Source organism: Bufo bufo, chromosome 1 (assembly GCF_905171765.1).
Source record: "Bufo bufo chromosome 1, aBufBuf1.1, whole genome shotgun sequence".
NCBI classification, from domain to species: Eukaryota; Metazoa; Chordata; class Amphibia; order Anura; family Bufonidae; genus Bufo; species Bufo bufo.
Genome location: NC_053389.1, coordinates 289,195,881 through 289,216,646, shown reverse-complemented (window position 1 = coordinate 289,216,646; position 20,766 = coordinate 289,195,881). Strand labels below are relative to the sequence as shown.

At 46.2% G+C, this 20,766-nt stretch overlaps 1 protein-coding gene across 1 annotated transcript in view; it reads right to left on the bottom strand.

Annotated features, from left to right (window-relative positions):
* Nucleotides 1-20,766, bottom strand: part of LOC120986972 (platelet-derived growth factor receptor-like protein) — a 44,424-nt gene that overhangs the window by 5,236 nt on the left and 18,422 nt on the right. The window contains exons 4-5 of the mRNA XM_040415654.1: nt 10,540-10,833; nt 8,573-8,712 (exon numbers count right to left, since the gene is read on the bottom strand). Of these exons, the coding sequence (XP_040271588.1) occupies nt 8,573-8,712; nt 10,540-10,833 (434 nt within the window). The remainder of the gene's footprint in view (nt 1-8,572; nt 8,713-10,539; nt 10,834-20,766) is intronic.

The following is a 20,766-nucleotide window of genomic DNA, read 5'->3' as shown; positions in this document are numbered from 1 at the left end:
AAAAAAAAACATTACTTCATAGCACAAGTCACCAGTCATAACTTTACATACATTGCCCATTGAGGGTGACAATTGAACAACAGGTGCGCAGCGGGTGTATAGCAACACATGTGCTACAATGCCGCAACACCTAAGAACAAGATGTATAAACAGGCAAAATCAAAGTGGCCATAAGCAAAATGAAGTATAGATAGTGTAGTAACTAATATAATAATACATAACGGCCGTTGCCCCCATAATAAATGAGGATGCCTTTCAGAAAGATGTGGGAACACATCTCAGACATTTCCAAATCAGAGGATACACCAATAGCTCTCCACGTGACAGCTTGTGATAAAGGCAAGGTAACCTCGGTGCAGTTTCAAGGAATTGAACAAATCAGGATGTCAGCGAGAGGGGGAGATGTTGACCGTTTTTTGCTGCAGAGAGAGGCTCAGTGGATCTTCAGATTACAGACTACCAAACCCACTGGCCTCAATGATGATATTTCATGTCTCCTTCATATAAATCCCCCCCCCCCTCCCCCCACTTGCTGGAAGAAATTGTGTGGTCTTTACTACTACTCTCTGGCATGTCCCTCTATATATATTAGGCCACTACCTAACACTTTCTGAAAGGCATCATTATTTATTATGGGGGCAACGGCCATTATGTATTATTATATTAGTTATTACACTATTTATACTTCATTTTGCTTATGGCCACTTTGATTTTGCCTGTTTATACATCTTGTTCTTAGGTGATGTGGCATTGTAGCACATGTGTTGCCATACACCCGCTGCACACCTGTTGTTCAATTGTCACCCTCCTCCATTGATAAGTATAGGTGTCCACATCCTATTTCAGTAATTACACCCCTATGGTTTTTTTCTATAGGGTGTCTGTCCTCACCAGTGGTCATGTGTGATCACTTGTCTGCACCAGGGATCTTCTTGGATCGCCCGGCCACTCTCTGGTTCACTTACATATCCAGCCCCCAAGAACCGCCGTTAATATTTATTTTCAGCGCGGCTGCGCTTTTCCCGGGGTGTACCCTAGTTCCTCCTCCTGGCTCTCCAGCTGACTGGCGATGTCAGAGGCAACGTCATGTCCGGCAAGCCGCACCGCCGGCCGGGGAGGAGACTCAGGGGGAGGAGACTCAAGGGAGGGTAGGGCTGGCTGCAAGGAAAGTCAACACTGGGGGGCGGGCCCCGGGCCTGCCGCCCGGGTTATACAGGCACAGCACTACTGCAGGGCGGGTCCACAGGCGGCCGGGCCCCCTGGAGTGCCGGGCCCGGTCGCAAGTGCGACCCCTGCGACCCCTGTATGTACGCCACTGTCCTGAGGGATCTCCTCCCAGACCTGGACTAAAGCATCTGCCAACTCCTGGACAGTCTGTGGTGCAACGTGACGTTGGTGGATAGAGCGAGACATGATGTCCCAGATGTGCTCAATTGGATTCAGGTCTGGGGAACGGGCGGGCCAGTCCATAGCATCAATGCCTTCGTCTTGCAGGAACTGCTGACACACTCCAGCCGCATGAGGTCTAGCATTGTCTTGCATCAGGAGGAACCCAGGGCCAACCGCACCAGCATATGGTCTCACAAGGGGTCTGAGAATCTCATCTCGGTACCTAATGGCAGACAGGCTACCTCTGGCGAGCACATGGAGGGCTGTGCGGCCCTCCAAAGAAATGCCACCACACACCATTACTGACCCAATGCCAAACCGGTCATGCTGGAGGATGTTGCAGGCAGCAGAACGTTCTCCATGGCGTCTCAAGACTCTGTCACGTATGTCACATGTGCTCAGTGTGAACCTGCTTTCATCTGTGAAGAGCACAGGGCGCCAGTGGCGAATTAGCCAATCTTGGTGTTCTCTGGCAAATGCCAGACGTCCTGCACGGTGTTGGGCTGTAAGCACAACCCCCACCTGTGGACGTCGGGCCCTCATATCACCCTCATGGGGTCTGTTTCTGACCGTTTGAGCAGACACATGCACATTTGTGGCCTGCTGGAGGTCATTTTGCAGGGCTCTGGCAGTGCTCCTCCTGTTCCTCCTTGCACAAAGGCGGAGGTAGCGGTCCTGCTGCTGGGTTGTTGCCCTCCTACGGCCTCCTCTACGTCTCCTGATGTACTGGCCTGTCTCCTGGTAGCGCCTCCATGCTCTGGACACTACGCTGACAGACACAGCAAACCTTCTTGCCACAGCTCGCATTGATGTGCCATCCTGGATAAGCTGCACTACCTGAGCCACTTGTGTGGGTTGTAGACTCTGTCTCATGCTACCACTAGAGTGAAAGCACCGCCAGCATTCAAAAGTGACCAAAACATCAGCCAGGAAGCATAGGAACTGAGAAGTGGTCTGTGGTCACCACCTGCAGAACCACTCCTTTATTGGGGGTGTCTTGCTAATTGCCTATAATTTCCACCTGTTGTCTATCCCATTTTAACAACAGCATGTGAAATTGATTGTCACTCAGTGTTGCTTTCTAAGTGGACAGTTTGATTTCACAGAAGAGAGATTGACTTGGAGTTACATTGTGTTGTTTAAGTGTTCCCTTTATTTTTTTGAGCAGTGTATATATATATATATATATATATATATATACACACACACAAAATCATAGTTCCTGGCTAGATGTCCTGCTTTCCCTGTTGGTTGCAGGGGGCGTGGCCTAACGGAACCGGTGGGTGTGGCTTAGCGGGTCGGCTGTGTGGTGGTAGTGCAGGAGGATGGGGATTGACTAAGTAGCTTCTGCAGTATGGACTCTTAGGCTGGGTTCACAACTGAGCGTATTCGATAAGCGCTTTTTACAGGCGTTTTTATCGGGCGTTTGTATCGGACATTTTTAATGGGCGGAAACAAGCAAACACCCATTTAGGCGCGTTCCCGCAGAAGTCTATGGGCGGGAACGCGCGTCAATCTGCCCCAAAGAAGCTCCTGTACTTCTTGGGGCGTAGGGCGTTTTACAGCGCGTTCGTACGCGCTGTAAAACGCTCAGGTGAGAACCATGCCCGTAGGGAAACATTGGTTTTCGCCTGTTGAGCGTTTTACAGCACGTAGGAACGCGCTGTAAAACGCTCAGGTGTGAACCTAGCCTGAAGGTTTTTTATCACAGCCAGCTTCGGACAGGAATCAGCTGTTTGTAGAGAGGGAACAAGCAGCTGATTCCTGTCACAGTTGGAGCGGGCAGCAGGGAGCCAACCACTGACAGGAGCAGACTGCACATGCGCATGGACGAGCTTCCTCTCAAGCTCCTCCATGTCGCGTGCAGCCATGGACGAACTCAGCTGCAAGGTAGAGCAGGACTAAGGGGGAGTGGCTAATAACTGAAAGAAAAGCAGGCAGATGTGTTTAACCACTTCAGCCCCCCTAGCTTAAACACCCTTAATGACCAGGCCACTTTTTACACTTCTGACCTACCCTACTTTCACCGTTTATTGCTCGGTCATGCAACTTACCACCCAAATGAATTTTACCTCCTTTTCTTCTCACTAATAGAGCTTTCATTTGGTGGTATTTCATTGCTGCTGACATGTTTACTTTTTTTGTTATTAATCGAAATTTAACGATTTGTTTTGCAAAAAAATGACATTTTTCACTTTCAGTTGTAAAATTTTGCAAAAAAAACGACATCCATATATAAATTTTTCTCTAAATTTATTGTTCTACATGTCTTTGATAAAAAAAAAAGTTTGGGTAAAAAAAAAAATGGTTTGGGTAAAAGTTATAGCGTTTACAAACTATGGTACAAAAATGTGAATTTCCGCTTTTTGAAGCAGCTCTGACTTTCTGAGCACCTGTCATGTTTCCTGAGGTTCTACAATGGTCAGACAGTACAAACACCCCACAAATGACCCCATTTCGGAAAGTAGACACCCTAAGGTATTCGTTGATGGGCATAGTGAGTTTATAGAACTTTTTATTTTTTGTCACAAGTTAATACAAATAAGTCACAGGGGCCTGATGGGATACACCCAAAGCTATTAAAAGAGCTCAGCGGTGAACTAGCAAAACCATTAACAGATTTATTTAACCAATCACTGGCAACAGGGGTCATCCCAGAAGATTGTAAATTAGCAAATGTTGTGCCCATTCACAAGAAAGGTAGTAGGGAGGAATTGGGCAACTATAGGCCAGTAAGCCTGACATCAATAGTGGGGAAATTAATGGAAACCATACTTAAGGAGAGGATTGTGGACCATCTAAAATCCCATGGATTGAAAGATGAAAAACAGCATGGGTTTACTTCAGGGAGATCATGTCAAACTAATCTTATTGATTTTTTTGATTGGGTGACTAAAATAATAGATGGAGGAGGTGCAGTAGACATCGCTTATCTAGACTTTAGTAAGGCTTTTGATACTGTCCCACATAGAAGGCTTATCAATAAAGTGCAGTCTTTGGGCTTTGACTCCCATATTTTTGAATGGATAAGGCAGTGGCTGAGGGACAGGCAACAGAGGGTTGTAGTCAATGGAGTATATTCAGACCAAGGTCTTGTTACCAGTGGGGTACCTCAGGGATCTGTTCTGGGACCCATATTGTTTAATATCTTTGTCAGCAAAATTGCAGAAGGCCTCAATGGTAAGGTGTGTCTTTTTGCTGATGACACAAAGATTTGTAACAGGGTTGATGTTCCTGGAGGAATACACCAAATGGAAAAGGACTTAGGAAAACTAGAGGAATGGTCAAAAATCTGGCAACTAAAATTTAATGTTGATAAGTGCAAGATAATGCACCTGGGACGTAAAAACCCAAGAGCAGAATATAAAATCATTGATACAGTCCTAACCTCAGTATCTGAGGAAAGGGATTTAGGGATCATTATTTCAGAAGACTTAAAAGGTAGGCAGACAATGTCACAGAGCAGCAGGAAATGCTAGCAGAATGCTTGGGTGTATAGCAAGAGGAATTACCAGTAGAAAGAGGAAGGTGCTCATGCCGCTCTACAGAGCACTAGTGAGACCTCATTTGGAGTATTGTGCTCAGTACTGGAGACAATATCTCCAGAAGGATATTGATACTTTGGAGAGATTTCAGAGAAGAGCTACTAAACTGGTACATGGATTGCAGGATAAAACTTACCAGGAAAGATTAAAGGACCTTAACATGTATAGCTTGGAAGAAAGAAGAGACAGAGGGGATATGATATAAACTTTTAAATACATAAAGGGAATCAACAAGGTAAAAGAGGAAAGAATATTTAAAAGAAGAAAAACTGCTACAAGAGGACATAGTTTTAAATTAGAGGGGCAAAGGTTTAAAAGTAATATCAGGAAGTATTACTTTACTGAGAGAGTAGTGGATGCATGGAATAGCCTTCCTGCAGAAGTGGCAGCTGCAAATACAGTGGAGGAGTTTAAGCATGCATGGGATAGGCATAAGGCCATCCTACATATAAGATAAAGCCAGGGGCTATCCATAGTATTTAGTATATTGGGCAGACTAGATGGGCCAAATGGTTCTTATCTGCCGACACATTCTATGTTTCTATGATTTTTTTTTTTCTTACAAAGTCTCATATTCCACTAACTTGTGACAAAAAATGAAAACTTCTATGAACTCACTATGCCAATCAGCGAATACCTTGGGGTGTCTTCTTTCCAAAATGGGGTCACTTGTGGGGTAGTTATACTGCCCTGGCATTCTAGGGGCCCTAATGTGTGGTAAGTAGTTTGAAATCAAAATCTGTAAAAAATGGCCGGTGAAATACGAAAGGTGCTCTTTGGAATGTGGGCCCCTTTGCCCACCTAGGCTGCAAAAAAGTGTCACACATGTGGTATCGCCGTACTCAGGAGAAGTTGGGCAATGTGTTTTGGGGTGTCATTTTACATATACCCATGCTGGGTGAGAGAAATATCTTGGCAAAAGACAACTTTTCCCATTTTTTTATACAAAGTTGGCATTTGACCAAGATATTTATCTCACCAAGCATGGGTATATGTAAAATGACACCCCAAAACACATTGCCCAACTTCTCCTGAGTACGGAGATTCCACATGTGTGACACTTTTTTGCAGCCTAGGTGGGCAAAGGGGCCCACATTCCAAAGAGCACCTTTCGGATTTCACCGGCCATTTTCTACAGATTTTGATTTCAAACTACTTATCACACATTAGGGCCCCTAGAATCCCAGGGCAGTATAACTACCCCACAAGTGACCCCATTTTGGAAAGAAGACACCCCAAGGTATTCGGTGATGGGCATAGTGAGTTCATGGAAGTTTTTATTTTTTGTCACAAGTTAGTGGAATATGAGACTCTGTAAGAAAAAAAATAATAAAAAATCATCATTTTCCGCTAACTTGTGACAAAAAAAAAAAAATTCTAGGAACTCGCCATGCCCCTCACGGAATACCTTGGGGTGTCTTCTTTCCAAAATGGGGTCACTTGTGGGGTAATTATACTGCCCTTGCATTCTAGGGGCCCAAATGTGTGGTAAGTAGTTTGAAATCAAAATCTGTAAAAAATGGCCGGTGAAATCCGAAAGGTGCTCTTTGGAATGTGGGCCCCTTTGCCCACCTAGGCTGCAAAAAAGTGTCACACATGTGGTATCTCCGTACTCAGGAGAAGTTGGGCAATGTGTTTTGGGGTGTCATTTTACATATACCCATGCTTGGTGAGATAAATATCTTGGTCAAATGCCAACTTTGTATAAAAAAAATGGGAAAAGTTGTCTTTTGCCAAGATATTTCTCTCACCCAGGTTCATATTCTGACCCGCTAGATTCGTCAGATGAGGGTTCCCATTCCTCATCCGGCTGGGTCAGAAGCCTGTAGGCCTTTTCAGAAGAATACCCCCTGTTTGACATTTGGACTACTAAATTTAGGGGTATTCCTTGAGACTACTCAAGAAAAAAAGCAAGCCTGTCTTACAAAGGGGAGGCTAGCGAAGTACCGGAGGCTGCTGCGATTGATAAAAAATATCAAAACTGATTTTTTTATCGCCGCAGCGCTTGGAAAGTGATTGTGCAGTGATCAAAAAATATAATATTTTTTGTCACTGCGGCGGGGCGGGCGTGGGATAACGCACGTGTGGGCAACCGATCAGGCCTGATCGGGCAAACACTGCGTTTTGGGTGGAGGGCGAACTAAGGCGACACTAATACAATTATAGATCTGACTGTGATCAGTTTTGATCACTTACAGATACTATACAAGTACAAATGCTGATTAGCGATACGCTAATCAGCGAATCAGTGACTGCGGTGCGGTGGGCTGGGCGCTAACTGACGCTAAACTACCTAACCAAGGGGCCTAAACTATCCTAAAACCTATCAGTCAATACCAGTGAAAAAAAAATGTGACAGTTTACATTGATCACTTTTTTCCTTTCACTAGGTGATTGACAGGGGCGATCAAGGGGTGATCAAGGGGTTAATTCGGGTGATGGGGGTGATCTCGGGCTAAGGTGTAGTGTTTGGTGCTACTCACTGTGATGTCTGCTCCTCTGCTGGAACCAACCGACGAAAAGGACCAGCAGAGGAGCAGACAAGCCATTTAACACATCATATTTACTAATATGATGTGTTATCTGGCTTTTCAGCTGGCAAGCTGATGACCCGACCCCCCTCTAAATTTTGCCGGCCCGCGATGCGCATGCGCGGGCCGGCTTTGAGCGAAATCTCGCGTCTCGCGAGATGACGCATATATGCGTGACTCTGCGCAGGGCTGCCGCCTCCGGAACGCGATCCTGCGTTAGGCGGTCCGGAGGCGGTTAATGAAGTATATTAGGGACTTCATTTTTTTCCTGCCTGCCACACTGTAGTGGAGAGTATTTAAAGAGTGGTCAACCCCTTTAAGTTAGTGATAAGGACAATTTGGCCTAAATTATCTGGTTGTGTTCAGTACAAGCTACTCCTGGTCACTTGTTCTAATGAGGCCCATAAGCCTTAGTTAGCTGTTACCCTCACTAGTCTCCTTGCATCTTGTGTATAGACTCACTGTCTGGTGCTGGTCTTCTGTAGATATACTCTCTAGGCTTGATCAAGGCCCAGAGGAAAGTACAGCCGTTACATGGTGACTTTAGTCTGTGTCTCTCCTCCATGAGCTTGCTTCTTGCTCCTCTCAACAACTACATTCTAAACTTCTCTTAGCTAGACACCCCCCCCACTATATATACTATGTTGTGCCAGCACCACCTAGGGGAGAAAGGATGTAATTACATTGCCAGCCAGAAAAAAGTAAATACCATACATTGAGGTTCAATATACACATATTCAGATGTTTGAAGTGTCCCCTTTTCACACATATGTGGGATACTGCAAATTTTCCTTACTTTAGGGGGAAAAAAATCCTTCCCGACTCCAATCAGGCAATCAGAATAACTCCCTGGATCAATGACCCCTCTCTAGTAGCTATAGCCTGTAATATTATTACACTCCAGAAATACATCCAGGCCCCTCTTGAACTCTTTTAGTGAACTCACCATCACCATCGACTTTTTATAAATAATAGGCAATAGACTGACAGACGAAGCAAATATGCCTGTCTAATTGTACACCTAAAAACAGGCGAGACGGATAAATGTGCCCCCATGATCATACAAAAATAACACATCTTATATGGCGAATATTCACTTCTCTTTACCTGTTGTCCTGGATATTCCCAGGTAAACTCCACACTGATCTCCAGTTCACCTAGAACCGTACACGTGAGAACAAAATTTTCTCCTGCATGTACTGACTTCACTGATGCTTCAATGGTGGGTTTAGGAGGGGCTGATGGGTCTGCAAAATATAAAAAAAACTTTATAAAAATGTACAAATTTTCTTCCCAGTACACATTTCCTGCTTCAAAATCAATTTTATATGCAAATTACCGCGGACAGGGATATAAGGGAGCTGCCACATATTCCGATTTTTTATGCTGTTTTGGAATCCAAGACCAAGAATAGAAGTAGTATCTCTCCTTAATCCTTTCCCTCCTTTAATGATCCACTTCTGATTTTGGCAGCACCCTTATACATTTAGAAAAATTATAACTTGCCTGGTACAACTTGGGATTAAGGGCTCATGCACACAAACTTATTTTTTTGACTCATCTAATATGCATTTTATGCAGGTTGTATGCAGACCCATTCACTTCAAATTGGGCCGCAAACGATGTGGACAGCAAACTGTGTGCTGTCCGCATCCATATGTCTTTTCTATTGCACACGCAAAACAATAAAACATGTCCTATTCTTGTCCAGGATAGGACAGTTCTATAGAGGGCAGGATGTTCCGTTATGCAAAATGTGGAATGCACACAGACGGTATCCGTGTTTTGCAGATCCGCAATTTGCGGACCTAAAAAATAAAAACAGGCTATGGTCCATGTGCATGAGCCTAAAGGATTATTCTCATTTTGTAAGTGATGCCATGTATCAAAGACACCCACAATCATGGGAATGAAGGGGCCACAGCACAGGTGTAATGCTACTTCTCTTCACAGCGGCTCTCCTGGCCATCTGGCTGTGCAGGGAACTGCGTATGAGTAGGCTGGCTGCTTTTTCCTGCTCAATTTTGGGGGAATACGTAGAAGGGGACACAGTACTGCAGCCCCTTTCTCCTTAGAATTGAGGGGGTCCCAAAGATAGGAATGCCACTGATTATAAAGTGATGTCCTGTCCTAATGGCATGTGACTTTATGAGATAATAATACCCTTATAATCACCATATAACACTTTTGAAGATGATGTTTAGGGTCCATGCACCTGGTATTGCCATATGCCTGAAACCTATAGGTAGGCACTCCATGTAGGCATTCCAGGTCCCGCTGTATAGTACCTTTGTTATGCAATGTATTCTTCATGGACGCAGGTCCGAATCAGAGAGCCATACAACATGGATCCACCCTACACCTATGTGCATGGTGTCTAAAGTTGGGGATACAATACCCAAATTTGAACAGTCAATGAGGTCACAGTACTAACAGTTAAAAGTTACTGGTACTGCAGCTCAACTCTAAGTAAATATGCAGTACCAAACACAGACTGTAGACACATGTATTGCTGTTTTTTAGAAGACAGCAACCATGTTTTTCTAATACTGTACAGTCCCTTTAAAAGTTGTTTGTGGTACAACAAAAGTCTCCATGAATCTGCAGCCTAAGCTAGAAATAGTACTAACGTCTGAACTGGACCTAATGTGGATAAACCAGGGAAAGAGACTCATGGCTAGGACAAATTCTCTTGCCCCCGGAAAAGGCTCCATCCCTCACATGCCTGAGGTATAATGGTTCTATTGGTGTGGTCTATACTTGTCCCATCCCTGAAAACAGTTCAAACATACTTGACTTGACTTTAATTTTACACCACTGCTGGTCTCAAGCCTCACCCACTCCTTCCTGTTGTCATTGCATAGTGTTGACATGTTGTCTACTTCCACCTGATCATAGCAGGCAATCAAAGATCACAACAAGGGTTCCACTATGAACACCACATATCTACGTGATCAGCATTTTGGTGTTTTTTTGCTATTACTTTTGGTTAACTATTTTAGAGGTCAGAAAACACCCTTTAAATCTTGTATGGTTATCTGTGGAGGTTGGTGATACATGGAAAAGGCACTCACAGTGCACATATATCAGCATGTACTTAGTTGACATCTGTCGAAGATTTCCATGCTCTGCAATGCAGAACAACGATCCTGCAAGAGATGGATGTGGTTGGTATATGACGAATCCCTTCTTCAGGTCAAAAGCAATCTTCACGCCATCCACAGGGATCTGTTCTGGTGGGAACTCTCTATTCAGAGTGACCTTGGCTAGTGGGTTAGTGACCTGGCATGGAAGTAATGCTGGTTGTCGTGTTCGGAGCTGGACAACCACATAATAGTCCTCTGTCGGGACAAAGAGTTCCTGAGGATCTAAACGAAACGATTTAGAGAAAAATATGTAATTTTATAGACTCAACAATGACTAATCACTTAAAAATCCAAAATAGTGTGGCATCATGAAACCATATCTGGTGATATTTCCTTCTGATTGTAAGGGTATATTTAGATATTGTAGCAGTTTTACAGCAAAAACATCCATTTACCTTATGCAAGGATAGGCCGGACCAGGGGGCAAGGCCTTAGGGGAGGCCGGCATGACAGGGGGTTTGGTTAGGGAGCCCCTGGCCTGGGTTGGCCAATTTGAGTCCATGGGGGGTGGGCTTAAAGGGACACTGACAGGCCCAATAAGCATATTTAGGTATATATATGACAGTACAGGTCTTATAAAGTGTATTAAAATCATCTAAGTATCCCCCCTGTCCACCTTATAAATACAGTAAACTGAAGTTTTATAACCTGCTTGAATCGTCTTCAATCTGCCCAAGGGGCGTTTTATCTCCACTTGCCCCCAGCCAGCCTCGCCCCAACTGCCGTTTTGAAGCGCCGCCCAGCTCATCAATATTCACTTAGCTGGGCGGCTTCTGCTGTCCCCACTCTGAAGCGCTACGCTGAACAGTGCCCGGCGCATGCGCATAATGCAGAGGCTGAAGCGGCCTCTAAGATGCAGACTGTACGCAGGCGCGATGTGATCCCGGCCAGTGAGGGTGCCGGGCGCATGCGCTGAAGATGAGACGGAGGCCGATGCCCATAGGATTGTATTGGGCATGCGCCAGATCTTGTGAAGTCGGGGACAGTAGTAGCCGCCCAGCAAAGTGAATATTGATGAGCTGGGCGGCGCTTCAAAACGGCAGTTGGGGCGGCTGGCTGGGCGCAAGTGGAGATGAAACGCCGCCCATTGGGCAGATTGAAGACGATTCAAGCAGGTTATAAAACTTCAGTTTACTGTATTTATAAGGTGAACAGGGGGGATACTTAGATAATTCTAATACACTTTATAAGACCTGTACTGTCATATATATACCTAAATATGCTTATTGGGCCTGTCAGTGTCCCTTTAAAATGGGGGTTTTATAAGGGGGAGTGGGAAGAAGACAGGGGCCATTTTGTGGATTGGGGAAGCTAATCAGCTAGCCAGCTAAGCTAACCAGTGTATTAGGTTACCCCTTTATCTTCTAAATGTCTCAGGTTGAAGCTCTATCGTGGTGCAGGATGGGTCCAGGAGCAGCTTCAAGGGCTCCTGCGGGGGGGGTGGCTGAGGCACCAGTCTCGCCTCAGCCTTGTTCTCACCAGCCGCGGCGGGCCCAGCCGCCGGCGCACCTCAGTCCTGATCAGCCCCCCCAGAGTCCAGAGCCGCATTAGGAGCCCCACAAGGGACCCTTCTCGTAGACAGGTGGCGGGCCAGACTACTGCCCATGCGCCTTGGCGGAGAAGGAATCAGCAAGGTAGGCGGGACTCAGGGGGTGGCCGGGCTCGGTCACCCCTACTTCATGCAGTGGTGACATGCAACGTGGGAGCCAGACCACCTCTTCGTCCAGGTGGGGAGGGGGCCCCTCTGCAGGACCAGGATGGCGGTCGAAACTGAACTGCTGTGGCTCATGTGGCAGCAAGCTCTTCTCCTCCTGTGAGCAGCATGGAGCTGGCTCCGCCTCCTCTCTCCCTTGCAGGCATCCGGGAACAACGGCTGTAACGTCCAAAGGCGTCGCTACAGGGGGGCAATTGCCCCCCCTAAGTTATTCCTTGCCCCTCCCCCCCCCCCCCCCCCCCCCCCCCGCTGATTCCCCTTTAAAACCAGTGCCGTCTTTAACGCGCGGCAGCTGCCCCGGGCCCAGTTGCTACTGGGCGCCCCAAGGCAGCTGGCTCTTGAGCCCTGCTGGCCGGTGAATACTAATGAAGCGCTTTGTGACGTCACGCTGTGCGCGCCAGTTCAGAGCACAGCCGACAGCAGGAGGAAGAAAATCGCGGGCAGCGAGGAACGGCGGCATCCAGAAGCAGGAAAGGTAAGTGTTTTTTTATTTTATAAAAAATGAGGCTGCTGGAGGCATAAGGTGGGCTAATTAGAGGCATAATGGGGGCTAATGAGGCATAATGGGGTTAATGAAGCATAATGGGGGCTAATGAGGCATATGGGGGCTAGTGAGGCATATGGGGGCTAATGAGGCATATTGACGCTAATGAGAGGCATAATGGGGGCTAATGAGAGGCATAATGGGGGCTAATAAGGAATATGGGAGCTAATGAGGCATATGGGGGCTAATGAGGCATAAGGGCTGATAATTGGGGTTAATGAGGCATAAGGGATGATAATGGGGGCTAATGAGGCATAAGGGCTGATATGGGGGCTAATGAGAGGCATAATGGGGGCTAATGAGGCATATGGGGGCTAATGAGGCATATGGGGCTAATGAGGCATATGGGGGCTAGTGAGGCATATGGGGGCTAATGAGGCATATGGGAGGGGCTAATGAGGCATATGGGGGATAATGAGAGGCATAATGGGGGCTAATGAGGAATATAGGAGCTAATGAGGCATATGGGGGCTAATGAGGCATAAGGGCTGATAATGGAGGCTAATGAGGCATAAGGGCTTATAATGGGGGCTAATGAGGCATAAGGGCTGATATGGGGGCTAATGAGGCATAAGGACTGATATGGGGACTAATGAGAGGCATGGGGGCTGATATGGGGGTCATGAGAGGCATAATGGGGGCTAATGAGAGGCATGGGGGCTATGATAGGCATAATGGGGGCTAATGAGAGGCATAATGGGGTCTAATGAGAGGCATAATAACAGTGTCAACCATAGATCCCCCATAACAGTGTCATCCACAGATGCCTCATAACACTGTGTCATGCTCAGATGCCCCCATAACAGTGTGTCATCCACAGATCCACCATAACAGTACGCCTGCGCACTGAGGAGAGTCAGAAAGGAGGGGATAGAATCCGCGGAAGCAAGCAGAGGACGGCACAGCAGACGACTGAATAGCTTCTTTTGTAAGTAAATTGTTTTATTATAAATGCGCTCCCTGCATACCGCAATTCTCTCGTATTTTGTAATCTTATTTATATATACTTATTTAGTTTTTTTCAGTAGTATGATTAAGTGGTGAAAATTATTAGTGCCCCCCATTTTTGACTGTTGTATCTTATGTGCCCCCCCCCTATATATTGTTCCTAGAGTCGCCACTGGTAACGTCCCTTGCATGGGAGATGCTGGTGGATCTGGGAGTGAAAAGTCGTCGCCGGGATCTTCTGGGACAACACAGAGTAGAGATCAGCTGGACTCTGGATCTGCGGCTGATGGGATCACAGCACCCAGGCAGCCAAGTGAGATAAATTGAGGAACTGTATTGCCTTTTATATGCAATGGGAATGTGGGGGGATTGGAGACCCCCCCGGCGGAGTTAGGTAGGGGTTTAGGTCAGTTACTGGGCGGTCTTACAGGGTTGTTGGTCGGGTGTGGGACATCAGGGGGGTCGCCGTTGCCAGCGTGGGGGGTTGTGGTGGACCCTTGGGTCCTGGGGGGCTGCGTCGGGGGCACGTGGTGGCTCGGTGTCGGTTGAGACGCAGGCGGGGGAACCGTTGGATGATGAGACAGTTAGGTTAGATGATAGAGCAAAAGGGGAGGTATACGTTTGTTTTGAGGACCCATTGGGGACACATTTGAAACAGGAGGTGTGCGAGCAAATATGGAAAGGGGAGTATATGGAAATATTTTCCTTGCTCCCCTTGGAAAAATGTAATTTGGATAGGGCTAAGAGGGATTACAGTAAACAGGAAGACGAGGAAAAGTGGCGGTATCGGTTGATCCCACACACTTTTCCGAATTGGTTGCAGGCGTTTGCGATATTGGCAAGCGTGATAGGGGAAAAGATGCCGGAGTGTTGTTCGGCATTGTTCTGTTATCTGTATGCCAATTGGGGAGGCGTATCGTGTGTATGGTGGCCAGGCGTGGCTTCAATACGACGAGCAATTTCAGCAGCGGAAAGCAGTTCGGACTAACATTAGGTGGGATCACAAGGATATTGCCTTGTGGTTAAAAGTTACGGCCCGGGTCAGGTCAGTTCTTTCGGGGAGAATCTGGAAATGGAGGCCAATCCAGTTTTGCGGCAGTGCACGCAAAAGGATTGTGCTTCTTGTTTAACCACTTAAGGACCACAGGTTTATACCCCCCTAAAGACCAGGCCCTTTTTTACAAATCGGCACTCCACAACTTTAGCGGTTTATTGCTCGGTCATGCAACTTACCACCCAAATGAATTTTACCTCCTTTTCTTCTCACTAATAGAGCTTTCATTTGGTGGTATTTCATTGCTGCTGACATTTTTACTTTTTTTGTTATTAATCGAAATTTAACGATTTTTTTGCAAAAAAATGACATTTTTCACTTTCAGTTGTAAAATTTTGCAAAAAAAACGAGATCCATATATAAATTTTGCTCTAAATTTATTGTTCCACATGTCTTTGATAAAAAAAAAATGTTTGGGTAAAAAAAAAATGGTTTGGGTAAAAGTTATAGCGTTTACAAACTATGGTACAAAAATGTGAATTTCCGCTTTTTGAAGCAGCTCTGACTTTGTGAGCACCTGTCATGTTTCCTGAGGTTCTACAATGCCCAGACAGTACAAACACCCCACAAATGACCCCATTTCGGAAAGTACACACCCTATTCGCTGATGGGCATAGTGAGTTCATAGAACTTTTTATTTTTTGTCACAAGTTAGCGGAAAATGATGATTTTTTTTTTTGATTTTTTTTTTTTCTTACAAAGTCTCATATTCCACTAACTTGTGACAAAAAATAAAAAGTTCTATGAACTCACTATGCCTATCACGAAATACCTTGGGGTCTCTTCTTTCCAAAATGGGGTCACTTGTGGGGTAGTTCTACTGCCCTGGCATTCTAGGGGCCCAAATGTGTGGTAAGGAGTTTGAAATCAAATTCTGTAAAAAATGACCAGTGAAATCCGAAAGGTGCTCTTTGGAATATGGGCCCCTTTGCCCACCTAGGCTGCAAAAAAGTGTCACACATCTGGTATCTCTGTATTCAGGAGAAGTTGAGGAATGTGTTTTGGGGTGTCTTTTTACATATACCCATGCTGGGTGAGATAAATATCTTGGTCAAATGCCAACTTTGTATAAAAAAATGGGAAAAGTTGTCATTTGCTAAGATATTTCTCTCACCCAGCATGGGTATATGTAAAATGACACCCCAAAACACATTCCCCAACTTCTCCTGAGTACGGAGATACCAGATGTGTGACACTTTTTTGCAGCCTAGGTGGGCAAAGGGGCCCATATTCCAAAGAGCACCTTTCGGATTTCACTGGTCATTTTTTACAGAATTTGATTTCAAACTCCTTACCACACATTTGGGCCCCTAGAATGCCAGGGCAGTATAACTACCCCACAAGTGACCCCATTTTGGAAAGAAGAGACCCCAAGGTATTCGCTGATGGGCATAGTGAGTTCATGGAAGTTTTTATTTTTTGTCACAAGTTAGTGGAATATGAGACTTTGTATGAAAAAAAAAAAAAAGAAAATCATCATTTTCCACTAACTTGTGACAAAAAATAAAAAATTCTAGGAACTCGCCATGCCCCTCACGGAATACCTTGGGGTGTCTTCTTTCCAAAATGGGGTCACTTGTGGGGTAGTTATACTGCCCTGGCATTTTCCAGGGGCCCTAATGTGTGGTAAGTAGGTAAATGACCTGTGAAATCCGAAAGGTGCTCTTTGGAATATGGGCCCCTTTGCCCACCTAGGCTGCAAAAAAGTGTCACACATCTGGTATCTCCGTACTCAGGAGAAGTTGGGGAATGTGTTTTGCGGTGTCATTTTACATATACCCATGCTGGGTGAGAGAAATATCTTGGCAAAAGACAACTTTTCCCATTTTTTTATACAAAGTTGGCATATGACCAAGATATTTCTCTCACCCAGCATGGGTATATGTAAAATGACACCCCAAAACACATTCCCCAACTTCTCCTGAGTACGGCGATACCAGATGTGTGACACTTTTTTGCAGCCTAGATGCGCAAAGGTGCCCAAATTCCTTTTAGGAGGGCATTTTTAGACATTTGGATCCCAGACTTCTTCTCATGCTTTGGGGCCCCTAGAATGCCAGGGCAGTATAAATACCCCACATGTGACCCCATTTTGGAAAGAAGACACCCCAAGGTATTCAATGAGGGGCATGGCGAGTTCATAGAAATTTTGTTTTTTGGCACAAGTTAGCGGAAATTGATATTTTTTATTTTTTTCTCACAAAGTCTCCCTTTCCGCTAACTTGGGACAAAAATATCAATCTTTCATGGACTCAATATGCCCCTCACGGAATACCTGGGGGTGTCTTCTTTCCTAAATGGGGTCACATGTGGGGTATTTATACTGCCCTGGCATTCTAGGGGCCCTAAAGCGTGAGAAGAAGTCTGGAATATAAATGTCTAAAAAATTTTACGCATTTGGATTCCGTGAGGGGTATGGTGAGTTCATGTGAGATTTTATTTTTTGACACAAGTTAGTGGAATATGAGACTTTGTAAGAAAAAAAAAAAAAAATTCCGCTAACTTGGGCCAAAAAAATGTCTGAATGGAGCCTTACAGGGGGGTGATCAATGACAGGGGGGTGATCAATGACAGGGGGGTGATCAGGGAGTCTATATGGGGTGATCACCCCCCTGTCATTGATCACCCCCCTATAAGGCTCCATTCAGATGTCCGTATGTGTTTTGCGGATCCGATCCATGTATCCGTGGATCCGTAAAAATCATACAGACATCTGAATGCAGCCTGACAGGGGGGGTGATCAATGACACGGGGGTGATCAGGGAGTCTATATGGGGTGATCACCCCCCCTGGAAGGCTCCAGGGAGACGCCTGTATGTGTTTTGCGGATCCGATCCATCTATCAGTGGATCCGTAAAAATCATGCGGACGTCTGAATGGAGCTTTACAGGGGGGTGATCAATGACAGGGGGGTAATCAATGACAGGGGGGTGATCAGGGAGTCTATATGGGGTGATCACCACAGTCATTGATCATGCCCCTGTAAGGCTCCATTCAGACGTCCGTATGCGTTTTGCGGATCCGATCCATCTATCAGTGGATCCGTAAAAATCATGCGGACGTCTGAATGGAGCTTTACAGGGGGTTATCAATGACAGGGGGGTAATCAATGATAGGGGGGTGATCAGGGAGTCTATATGGGGTGATCACCACAGTCATTGATCACGCCCCTGTAAGGCTCCATTCAGACGTCCGTATGCATTTTGCGGATCCGATCCATCTATCAGTGGATCCGTAAAAATCATGCGGACGTCTGAATGGAGCTTTACAGGGGTGTGATCAATGACAGGGGGGTGATCAATGACAGGGGGGGGTGATCAATGACAGGGGGGTGATCAGGGAGTCTATATGGGGTGATCACCACAGTCATTGATCATGCCCCTGTAAGGCTCCATTCAGATGTCCGTATGTGTTTTGCGGATCTGATCCATGTATCCGTGGATCCGTAAAAATCATACGGACATCTGAATGCAGCCTGACAGGGGGGGTGATCAATGACAGGGGGGTGATCAGGGAGTCTATATGGGGTGATCACCCCCCCTGGAAGGCTCCAGGGAGACGCCTGTATGTGTTTTGCGGATCCGATCCATCTATCAGTGGATCCGTAAAAATCATGCGGACGTCTGAATGGAGCTTTACAGGGGTGTGATCAATGACAGGGGTGTAATCAATGACAGGGGGTGATCAGGGAGTCTATATGGGGTGATCACCACAGTCATTGATCACGCCCCTGTAAGGCTCCATTCAGACGTCCGTGTGCGTTTTGCGGATCCGATCCATCTATCAGTGGATCCGTAAAAATCATGCGGACATCTGAATGGAGCTTTACAGGGGTGTGATCAATGACAGGGGGGTAATCAATGACAGGGGAGTGATCAGGGAGTCTATATGGGGTGATCAGGGGTGATCAGGGGCTAATAAGGGGTTAATAAGTGACGGGGGGGGGGGGTGTAGTGTAGTGTAGTGGTGCTTGGTGCTACTTTACTGAGCTACCTGTGTCCTCTGGTGGTCGATCCAAACAAAGGGGACCACCAGAGGACCAGGTAGCAGGTATATTAGACGCTGTTATCAAAACAGCGTCTAATATACCTGTTAGGGGTTAAAAAAAATCACATCTCCAGCCTGCCAGCGAACGATCGCCGCTGGCAGGCTGGAGATCAACTCTCTTACCTTCCGTTCCTGTGAGCGCGCGCGCCTGTGTGCGCGCGTTCACAGTAAATCTCGGCTCACGCGAGATGACGCCAATCGGCGTTAGTGTGACCTGGGAGCGCCGCAGAAATGACGCCTTTCGGCGTTAGCGTGACGGTAAGTGGTTAATGAAGGGAGCTGTAAATTTGGAACAAAATGCAAGTTTAAGCATGAGTGCTCAGCGTGTAGGGGGGCTCATGGAGCCACACGTTGTTTTAAGGGGAACAAACAGAAAGGGGGGGAACCCCATAGCAAAGGGGGAGACGCCGGTTCGGTTGGAAAGGGTAGAGCTGTTTCTAAATAGATATCCAGATAGGGCGGCGGCAGATTTGTTAAGGGTGGGGGGGTTTTGGTTGGGTTTCAGATTCTGTTTCGTCCATCTGGGCCAGTGTTGGTTAAAAATAATTTGAAATCAGCCTTAGGGCTTGTTCAGATGACCGTGCCGTGTTTTGCGGTCCGCAAATTGCAGATTCGCAAAACACAGATGCCGCCCGTGTTCCTTCTACAATTTGCAGAACGGAACGGACGACCCTTTATATAAATGCCTATTCTTGTCCGCAAAACGGACAAATTTTTGCGGGGCCACGGAACGAAGCAACAGATGCGGACAGCACACAGAGTGTTATCCGCATCTTTTGCGGCCCCATTGAAGTGAATGGGTCCGCATCCGAGCCGCAAAAAATGCGGCTCGGATGCGGAACAAAACCACGGTCGTGTGAATGAGCCCTTGGATCGTCCTTAGGTGGTTCCTGAGAAATTAGCCAAGGAAGTCAGGTTGGGTAGGATGGCGGGACCGTTTTTGGAACCTCCTTTGGTTGATTTACGTTTGTCCCCGTTAAGGGTGGTTCCAAAGAGGGAGGTGAATAAGTTTCGTCGGTCAATGATGCTATTGACCCGGATATATGTTCCATGTTTTATACCTCATTCGACACGGCAGTGGCATGGGTTCGTAAATTTAGTACAGGGGCGTTGTTAACTAAGACGAATATTAAATCGGCGTTTCAGTTGTTGCATCTTTTGGGGTGTTTCTGGGAAGAGGTTTTTTTCGTTGACCGGTGTTTGCCGATGGGATGTTCCCTATCATGCGCGTATTTTGAGACGTTTAGCTCCTTTTTGAAATGGGTGGTGGCGGATGCAGCGGGGTGTAAGTCTATCATCCATTACTTGGATGACTTCTTATGCATTAGTCCCTCGGATTCGTGGGTTTGTTCGACGTTGTTGTGCACGTTGTTCGCTAGTTTTGGGGTACCTTTGGTGACGGAAAAAAAAAACGTGGGTCCAGCTACAGAGTTGAGTTTTCTATGGATAGTGATTGATACCGTGAGGATGAAATGTCGATTGCCCCTGGATAAACTCATGGATTTGAAGAAGGAGATGTTAAGGGCGGGGCATTTACATAAGATTCAGTTACGTGAGCTTCAATCCTTACTAGGCAAACTTAATTTTGAGTGTAGGATTATGCCTATGGACAGGGTTTTTAGTCAGTGATTTGCGGGGGCGGCGGCCGGGGTGTCTATGCTGCATCATTACGTGCGGTTGGACAGGGAGTTGAGGGCAGATTTACATGTTTGGAGTTCTTTTTTAGATACATACAATGGCAGGTTACTGTTTATGGGGGATGTAGTAGATTCTTTTGATTTTGAGCTATTTACAGATGCGGCTGGGTGTTGTGGTTTTGGGGTATATTGTGTGGCCAGATACAGTGGG